Genomic DNA, 10,550 nt, shown 5'->3' on the forward strand with positions numbered 1-10,550 from the left:
CAAGGTCGTCAAATTAACTCCAAGGAAAAAGAGGCACAGAAGAAAATCACTCAGAAACAATACAGAACAGAAATCTGATAATGGGAACCCCAAGAGAATATGGCTTTAATGACATTTCAAAAGAAAATATCTCGTGAGCAGATCTGCTGTATATTTTTTTTATATTTATTTCTTTTTTTGCGTCTGTCCTCTGTCACTGTGACCCCCTTTTAGCAGGCAAGTTGTTCTCTGTCAGAGAGAGGGGGGCCACAACACAAGCTTAACAACTACAGTCTGGTTTCTGGAGGCCCAACAACACACCGGCCTCCAGCTGTGCTAGTTTCCGCCCGGACTCATGTATCATGTCTGGATGAAGGTTGGATGCTATCCACAGGCCTGGAGTGCATAGGTACTGCAGGTGCTGGGATGCCTGCGCTGTCTCTCCTGTCTCTGTCTGTCTTCCTCTGGCCCGCCACCGCTCCCTTCCCCTTTTCAATCACAGATAAAAGGACAAACTGCATTGATTTGCAAGCAGGTCAGATCCTGAGGTTGTTGTAACTCACATATGTTTTCTTGGTTGCTTGACCTGAGGAGAGAGTATGGGGAAAAAAAACAAAAAAAGGGAAAAAAGATTAAGATTTACTTTGAGAAAAACAAACGAAAGAAATTTGAGCAGATCAAATAAAACAAAACGCTTCGTGGAAACTCATCCTACGAGGCCGCGGCCGTCTTATCACCAGCTGTGTGCAGTGGCTCCGTGTCCCGGTGTGTTTACCCAGCTCTCAGTGCCCCCGTGTAAAGCCTGGGAATCTATTTTCAGATGGCAACTCGTGATAAAAAAACACAAACACCACACAAGTGGGCACCGAACAAATGCTAGGGCATGCAATGTGATCCCAGTCTGCATTGCCATGGAAACATATCTGAACGTGGCGGAGAGCCTAGGTGCCGTGTGTGTGTGTGTGTGTGTGTGTGTGTGTGTGTGTGTGTATATGTGTGTGTGTGTATGTGTGTGTGTGTGTGTGTGTATGTGTGTGTGTGTTTGTCCTCTCGTTATATCTGGCGTTGTGAAAACCAATTTGAGTCTCAAACCTTTGGGGCGAGGGAATTCTTTTGTAAGCGCGCGTCCCTCTGGCTCCTCGTGACTTCTTTAAACGGCTGTTTGAGGACTTGAATTCACTGGTGTTCAGGTTATTTATCTGGATTGTGTTGATATTTGGTCAGTGTGTGTGACGCTGCGGTGGGTAAAACCCGAGATAAGAAGAATGAAGATGTAGTGAGCGAGTGGAAGAATGTGTATTTCCACTCCACAGTCGCACGCGCAGGACACTATGCATTTTCTTAATCACAGGCGTTGCTATAAATTCCCATTCCGCTGCTTTAATGTCGCAATGCCGACCAACTCCCGTGGGCTGTGCAATTAAAGTCCCACCGTTTCTTTACAGCTGCATGTTGTAGTCTCGGCCAGAAAGAGTGATGAATAAAACATTAGGGAAATGTACGACAGACTCTTGCGGGTGAGACACGAACGGTCTTCAGGAGGAGCCGTCACTTTGATGGAGGTGGTTTCCGGTTGTGTCTGTGCGCGTGTCGACTCGTCCACGATCTACCTGCTCCATCCTCTGAGTCGTTCACACCGTTGATTATTCGTGTTTGTTAGGTTTTTTTTTCTCGCCCCGCCACTGGTTTGTGGATTGAATGAGTTATTACTGGAAGGAATGGGAGCTTCCACGTGTGCCGGTTTTATTCGTTTGCGTCGGAGAAGAACAGGACAGGGATTTTCCGTCAGGAGAAAATCCTCCTCCCTGACATGTTTAATCATGGCGACATTACACTGTATCAATACAAACCAGAAATCAGCAGAACTGTTAACGCTCCTAATCCTATAAATCTCTCCCAGTGGTCCGGCCCGGCGCTGACGGGCCCTGAAAGGGGGGGGGGGGGGATCTGGGGATCTGGCTCCCTGATGTGTACAGGAATTGACGGACAGTCTCCAGGGACGGTCATGGCACAGTTCAGGTTCCGGGTCGGTCATGCACATAAATCCGGCATTAATAAATGTCACTTCCACTGCTGCTAAAAAAGAAGGGGGCGAGAGAGGGGGAGAGAGAGTGCGCCGGGAGGAGCGACGAGGCGATAAGACGTCCATGTAGAGAGAGACAGAAGGTGAGAGACGCACAGAGCACATGACACGCTGCACTTTGGGGGGGGAGGGGGGGCTCCCGGAGACTGCGTGCCCCGCTCGGGGACTTCTGATGTGCTGCCCCGTGACAGATGTTTGGGTTTCGCCCTCCATGCGGAATGTGTAGGTGCTGGATGAGCCGCGTGTGTCACTGGCGAGGATGTGTTCCCAGTCCCCGGATACACTTGCATCATCTCTCCGACTGAATGTGCGTAACTCACACATTCAGTCACACGCCGATACACACGTTGCAAAGCGCACGCACACACGAGCTGTCACAGTTGGACACACACACACACACACACACACACACACACACACACACGAAGACACACACCCACGAGCTCATTCGGCTCATGACAGATGAGCGTGACAACTGTTGGTTGTTTGGAGAAATTCCCGGGAAGATCTGTCATCTCCCAGCATCACTCAGAGAGGGGCAGAGGGGCTGCTGCACCTGTGGGTGCCATGATCGCTCTCTGTGATTAGAGGCGTTGCAGGAGACGAGACCTTTGGAGCCTGTGATGTCAGATTTGCATGATCTGTCAATCATCCCCGTCTCCATCCTGACAACAAGAGAGCAGCTTAGAGCCTCCATGGCAACACTGGGTTCAAATACAGAGTCTGCCAGTTTGTAGAGTTGGTGTTTCCCATCACCGAACTGGGAAGGTGTGCAGGCCACCCCACTCATCCACTAATACTCAGCATGATCTGTGCTAACTGGATCATGCTTACTGTTTCAGATGAAGGGTGGTGTGAGTAACACACAGCTTCACAGGCAGATTATCTGCCTCTATTCCTGGTGACAAAGCCCTGCTTCTTCAAATCTCTTCACAGAGCAAGTCCCCCATCTTGTCTCATTCTCTCTGCCGTGCACACGGGCCAAAGGTCGAACCGTTTATCAGGAGACAAGACGACTCCGTCCATTCTGTGGGACATTATACATACTTTTTTTTTACCCAGGCAGCCACCCAATTAAACTGCTGGAATAGGTCTTTCTAGTCGAGAAAGGATATATGAGAAAGATATGAGACCGAATGGGGAGACATCTCATTCGCTCTCTCTGGGAAATTAACATTTATAACCAATAGAAACTTTTATTGTGCAGATACGATAGTTAAGATCACCTATTTTGCATGAATCAGTGGTGTAGAGGCACATGGGGTTTATAACGTACTGCTGTATCATGTCAAGTATAAGTGTTTATTAATGTGTGTCTCTAGACAAATAATGACAATATAGTGAGACGCTGTGCTCAGAATGGGACCAGTCATGGTTTAATAATGAGCACTTTAACTGTTTTCATAGCGACTTTTATTATAGTGATTTGCTACTGTTAAATATCTGAATACTTTCATTAATAATAAACTAAGAAGGAGCGTATAGCTTTTGTGTGAAATCCATTCTGACCAGAAGTCATCTTTTAAACATTGTGATCTAATATAAGCTTGAGTGAACAGGGCTCGTGGTGCATCTGTACGTGGCTCCGAGGCGGTGCCCTGGTCTCACTGGGCCACTTACTCATGGGGTCAGCAGCGGGGTTCTCACACAGCTCCGTCTTGGCCTCTCCGTTGGGCCTCTCGCTCGGCTTCTGGGACAGACGCGACGACATGGTGGCAGCTGTGACCACAGCCTTGAAGCTACGCTTCCTCTTCTGCACGTTCATCTCGGGGTGGAAGATAATGATGTACACCTTGGGCATGTAGAGCATGCCCAGTGCTACCGAGGCACTGAGGTTCATGGAGATGGTCAGGGTGGTGGTCTGGATGTACAGCTGGAACAAAGCACAGACAGGTAAAAGAGATTTTAGTGGAGACTGGACGAGCAGAAACAACTTGGACAGTTCCTTGTGGTACAAACTTTCATTTGACATCTTTTAAAAAATGGGTTTAAAATGTGGATGTGCATTTAAATTCTAATCGATAAAAAAGAGGGACAAGACAGCTATGATGGCTAAACATCCGCAGCCAATTACAGAACAGTCACACTGTTGAGCACAGCAATGAGGCAACACCTAATAATAACCACTGCCTGTTAACACGATACGAGCCTCCAGTGAAAAACGGCCGTTGCTCGTCCGTTTCACAACCGGGAGAGAAGAAACATCCCTGGACGCAGGAGCTGGCGTCATCCCCAGATATTTTGGTTTTATTTACGAGCACAATGTTAAACTTCCTGGTAAGAGCCGACAGTTTCATTAAATAACAAAAATTCCTGTTTTTAAACGATGTGACATCGTCAGTTACTTGGTGGTTTGTATATTTGCTGTGTGTAGCTATGGGGACAGAAGCATCCATGCGCACAGCAGCATAATCCAGCAGCATTTATTAAAGCCTGACCTGCAGCAACTCACTCAAGTCAAAGACGGTTCAAGCGTATTAATGACAAGAGCGGAGGCATCACCGTGACTTGGAAATGTCCTCGCGTGGCCTCTTCCCTACAACACTGTGCGCCCGGACCCCTCGACCACTGACCCTGACTGGGACATGCTGCAGTCACCTCTGTTCTACCTTTACATCACTTGTTTTATTTCACCACTCAAACGTTTGTCAGACCAGAGGACACGAGTCATAAAATTGATGATGTTGGATTTGATTTAACACAGATTGTGTTTGTTTTTTATTAAACAATTACATTTTTTATTACATTTTGTTTTTGACACACATGTTGATTTGTAGGTCAGTGTGTGCAAACCTAACAACCTACTGAAGATGCACGGGGAAGCTTTCATGTAGGGTGACATTTTGAGATTTGGATTTGAAGGATTATGTTATTATGGTGTGGATGACAGCAGTAAGGAGATGGCCTTGGTTTGCAAGGTCTGCAGCTGAAAAATCTGTGACATGGCTCTGACCAAATCCACCTTAATCCACCACTGTAACACCCACAGATACAGATATGTGTCTTTTCAGCTGGCGAGTTGGCTGCAGTGCTAACGTGAGGTTTAAACAGTTCACACAATGTCCATCTGACATAACCTGGTCGGGTCGGGTCTCACATGCTGCCATCTAACATGAATTATTAACACACTGGCAAATATTGTGAACACATAGCCGGACTTGGACTTTTAGTTTCCGCTTCATATCAAATGTTTTGATGGCTTTAAATGTGAGAACGGGAGTAAATCATCGGTGACTTGACTTTATTTTCTGTCTACAGTTACATGCACTTGCTTGAGAGTTGTCGATTAAGACTTGAGATCTGCTTCTGACTGTCTCATGTGTGACCGCCGCAATCTGCAGCCCCTGAGCATCTCATTCCTCCTCTCACGGTTCCTGTAGCTGGGCCCACTTTAACGCAGAACACAATAAAAGACTAGGCACTGTGTCTGCAGTAGACGGCAGGTCTGCGTTTGTTATTTTATCCGCAGCTCTGGAAGCATTGGAGTGCCGCCTGTGAAAGGCTCTCACCGCACTAAGGGGTAAGATCATTCATAAGATAACCATTCATGTGAGCCTCACACTCGTACATTCTCTTTTCATGACATCCCTTTTCAGAGGTTACATAATTGTCAAAATGTAATTGCGAGCTTACGTAAGCCGCCTCACGCTATGATTCAGGTTAACAAGGGCATCCTATAGTGACTTCATTAAAAAGGTAATGATTTCACAATGAGGTAGTGCAGTCAGTCATTCAGGAGACACATGAGACCCTGTTATTTGATTTAAGGGTCTTTGATGAGAAGGATCCCTTCAAGAGAGGACATTACAGTTTCAAGAGCACGTCAGCGAAGGCTTCTCACTAATCTACTGCACTTGAAAGCATCAGATGTCACTTATATGCAGCCTTCCAGTCAGCCACTGGTAATGTGGACGGGGAGAGGATACAGGCGTAAGCACATTAGGCTCCACGGAGTATCTGCAGAGCAGCAAACCGCTCACAGATTCACAGAGAGGAGGAAATGTCACCATTTGCATAGAGTTTTTCCCTGGTAAACATCACGACTAATGGTAATTTCTCTCATACAAGAGTCATTTACATGCCAGTCATGCCTTTGTCTTCCGATCTCCACCAATCACCCGCCTGCCTGATATCATCAACATGCCAATACACTCCACTGCCTCCTCCTCCCTCTCCATCCCCTCCCCGCTCGTCTGTGGAGAGCAGCATCACAGGCAGTCATCTGGCTGGTGCACCATGCATTAATAACTGTATGAATTTCACAATGCTCTCGGTGCACCCGGAGCCGCGTCTCTCTGAGCGGGGGGGGGGGACACGGAGACGCCGTCCCTTCTCCGAGAGTCTTGAGCTGCGAGTTTGCAGCTTCCACCAATTCGATATTGGGGCAAGTGATCAAAGTATTGCAGGAAGTACAACAGGGTATCAAAATCTAATCACCGGAGGATCTCCGCCCGGCGCTGTGTCTCCATGTCTGCTGGTTGGTAACCTGTTTGGTATCCATAGCAACACTTCAGAGAGGGGTGCGAGCAGCTAAACACGACTGGAAAACGCTTTTAATGAGATTCTGATGCGTTCGACTGCAGTGCTGACCCTATCGCTGCTGATTTATTGACCACGCAGGAGAACTGAGCAAACGCACAGTGAGCATTAGGTGCTTGCTCAAGATATATCACAAACAAAGACACACACACACACACACAAATAAATACGTGTTGTTATATAGGCTCCCTCTAATGAAGCGAGACAAAGACAGGCGCACACACACACACACACCAAACTAAAGATCTCTCTCTTCCTGGCTCTAATCAGGGAGACAGGGTTTTTCTTCTTCTGCCTCTCCAAGAGCTTGACCCAAATTCGTAGCCCCTCTCACCCACCACTGGAATGTTTAGCTTGTCACAGAACATTCATAATTCATTTCTGTTGCTTTAACATAAATAAATACATGAAGTCATTTTCACCACTGCTTGGCAACCCTCTATTTATAGCCGGCGTTGATGATTTATTCACGTCCTCATCAGGAATCAAACGTTTGATTTTGAGATTTTTTACATCTCATTGACAAGACGAACGGCAACAGCCAGCCACAACAAGCGGAGTGTGTTTCCATTAGACAAAAAGCTGTTGAGGGTAATTCTCATAATTACGCCCACAAGGGATATACTTACTGCAAAAGCAATTTAGTTGGGTATAGTTCAGTCGAGGAGGGTTAGTATAAATGCACACGGAGAAGGACTTGATTGTGTAAGCGCCGATTAGGATGCTCTCTGCCCCATTACAGAACGCCTTCAATAATGGATCCAGAGTATTTGAAGTCTCCTCTCGACTACCTGCGTGTCTCTTGTTGTTTTGGGTGGCCTACTTTCTCGCCCGGCTCGTGTCATGAATAACTCTGTCTGGCTTTTTTTGCAGGCAAACCCCCGAGTGGAGACACAGCTCTGTGTGTGGAGGGTCCTACTTGGACTCTACACGGGTGATCCCCATTTCTTGGCTTCAACATTGGCACAGAAAGAGGCTCTGCAACACAAAAACCTGCTCTGCCTGTGTTGATGCTCATGGGCCCATGTTTATCAAGCAAGTACCTTAGAGGAGGAAATAACTCGATACTGGTCAGGCCTCGCAGTCAGAGGTTAGGAGAGCTCCATCGATACTGGTTTGAAGAAAACATAGTAATTTTGTGGCTGACCTAGTGTTGGAGCAGAGGGGAACACATACTGTGTCTGCAAGATGCAATGACCTCACAATGTAATGCTTTATTATTTCCAGACAAGGAAAAAAATAAAGGGTTGCAACAGTGATTCTGTCACAGGGCGGATCCGGGGGGGGGGGGGCAGGGAGGCACTAAAATCCAACTGGCCCCTGCAGTCCCAAACCTTGACCCCTGTCCTCCCAATACATCACCTACAAACAATAAAGTCAATTAGCAAATTTAAATAATAAACAGTGTCTAATTTATGTGTGCTTACGATGAGATTGAACAAAATAACTATTTGCCAAAAGTAGACAAGGCGTTACTAAAATGTGAACCTTAGTGAATCAGGAATTGTGCATTAATGTTGGATATATAATTCCACCCCCCCCCCCATCCACCACTGTTCTGCCAGGAGCAGTAATTCCAGCATGCGTAAATTAAATCAATATTGGATCCCATTATTTCTGGTCAGATAGAAATATAAAAGTCTATTATTATTATTATTATGGAGACGCTGGTTACACTTTGCTGTCTCATCTTTTAGAGGAAGATTCCCAGACCACCAGAGCATCATGCCTCAGCCTGCACATCAAACTTTTTTATTGAACATTTGTTATTTTCAAAATTGTGTCTGCAAATTGAGGAACTAACTATAATAAAAAATATATTTCTGATTATAGTTTTGCATTTCATATAAGCCTTTCTATCAAATTATTCCTGAAATCTCCGTCTGTCTATGGCTTGCATTCCCTGAGGTCACTGTTCATCCTGCCGGCTTCACACCTTGCGTGTGTATTGTTCGGAGCCCGAGGAAGTGCAGTGTTGAATTGGATGGGATCTGGACACGCGACTCATTCAATATTAATGAATTTAAAATAAACAGGCTCTGTGGTTGCAGCGTTGGACTAATTAAAGTAAGCGACGTTGTAGATAACGGCCACAGAGTGTTCATAGCAACGCACGTGTACAATTAGATAACCGCAGATCACTTTCACAGTCACAGAGACGAAGCCGCAACCAGCAAAGCCAACAGCTCATTCCCAACAGGCAGGTTTACAAGGGACCCAGCTCTAGAACATGGCACAGATAGAAATAAAAAGGGCGGGTGCTTTCTGCACGACAGATTTTCAGCCTTGTCGAATTCTGTAAAAACCACAACTGAAAACTACAGCATGTTATCACAACTTCCACTTTGCAGCTGAGGCGTTTTAAAACCGGGACGTCACGCTTTCTCCTGCTTGATAAAAAGAAGAAGAAGAAGAAGCTGGTGGTGATGGGATGTTCCTCATCATGACGAATGTTCTACATCGATTTCGGAATAGAAATGGCAACCTGTGGTGTCTCTGCACCACACTTGACCAATTTGACTTGGTTCAGTTCTTGGCTGCAGTTTGCCTCGGCTGCAGTCCGCCGAAAGGTTTCAAGCATAAAACTGATCGGCCTGGAAATCTCACATTACTTTTAAAAGACTCCACATCTCGGCAGGAAGTGTCAGCACAAGCTCCTGTCAAGTGCAGTTGTTTGCAGTGAGACAAGAGGATCATAAGCTGCAGTTTCAGTTTAACCTGAAAGATGGAGTGAGAAGGGTTCGGCAAGTAGAGTTTGTCATTGCTAATGATTCTTGGCAGGATGGTCCATCTTTGAGAAGTTCATGCGGGTGCACGAGGCGTCTCTACAAGAGCCTAAGTGGTTTCCAGAAATGTACGTCAATTTTATTTATTTATTATGTTTCATTGTATATTGTGTGAGTTTTGGTGACATGATGTTCTCTTTTAAAGCGTGACTCGTGTGGGTGTTTTACTCTAAAGTTTCGGAGCCTCGGGGAAAGTGCTTCATTGTATTATCAGTTGTTCTGTTTGCTGGTTCTCATCTTCATTGACAGTTTCCTTTAGATGTATTTCCTAGTTCCTTTACATTAGTGCCACTGATACATTGGTCCACCAACGTGAGCAGGCTAATCGATGTTGGTATTGATATTGGCCGAGGGAGAGATATTCAAGTCTGTGCCCTTAAGCATGACATTTTGAGGATGTTCACAATGGGCACTCCAGCCCTTGGAGGTTTAAGCAAAAGACTTATTATATTAGATGTTAGACTTTGTCTGTGATTTTATCTCCTCCATCACGAGTCCTGCATGTTTCTCTACATATTCATCTTTTTGTCCTATTGAAGGTTGTAATACTATCTGTGGTGTTACCCTGACTTTCTCTAAATGATGTGTTTGATGATGTACTTTTTATGGATAACCTTGGTTGATGTATTTTGTACAATATTTGTGTCAACATGGATTGTGGATGTTTTTCAGACACGCAAACATTTCACTAAAGTTCTGTTCTATTTCCGATAATCCAGCTACTATCAAATGTTTTTACTGGATATGCACGAAACATTTGATTTCACAGAATAAACAATGCAGTAGAGATATGCACTTGACGTGGAATTCCTTTTTATTTTCTTCATCTCAGTTTGATCTATTTGGTTGTATTATAGTTATTTAAAACAAAGGTTATGGATAAACTGTGAAATCTCCAGCAGATTCACAACGTTTGTGTATGTACAACACGCTCGAGCATTTTGCAGATGTCTCTGGTGGGTGATTGTTTCCGAGTGTGTGATTGTAGTGACTCGCAGGCCTGCAGTTTGTTTTCATAACGGATTTGATCTCTTGGCCCGAGGACACATGAATTTTGATGCTGGTGACTCTCACAGTCATTAACTTGAGAGTGTTGAGTAGCTGACTGAGCACACGCAGGTGCAGATGAGGCGGATGGGCAAGGGGAGGAGGGGAGCGGGGGG

The 10,550-nt window shown here is 45.5% G+C and overlaps 1 protein-coding gene across 2 annotated transcripts in view; it reads right to left on the reverse strand.

Annotated features, from left to right (window-relative positions):
• Nucleotides 1–515: 515 nt before the first annotated feature.
• LOC128442550 (metabotropic glutamate receptor 7) overlaps nt 516–10,550 on the reverse strand; it is a 60,567-nt gene continuing 50,532 nt past the window's right edge. Inside the window, exons 9-10 of one of the 2 annotated variants that reach the window (XM_053425051.1) lie at nt 3,683–3,935; nt 516–565 (exon numbers count right to left, since the gene is read on the reverse strand). In XM_053425051.1, the coding sequence (XP_053281026.1) occupies nt 516–565; nt 3,683–3,935 (303 nt within the window). The remainder of the gene's footprint in view (nt 566–3,682; nt 3,936–10,550) is intronic. The other variant, XM_053425052.1, reaches the window with a different exon arrangement.

Source organism: Pleuronectes platessa, chromosome 6 (assembly GCF_947347685.1).
Source record: "Pleuronectes platessa chromosome 6, fPlePla1.1, whole genome shotgun sequence".
Lineage (NCBI taxonomy): Eukaryota > Metazoa > Chordata > Actinopteri > Pleuronectiformes > Pleuronectidae > Pleuronectes > Pleuronectes platessa.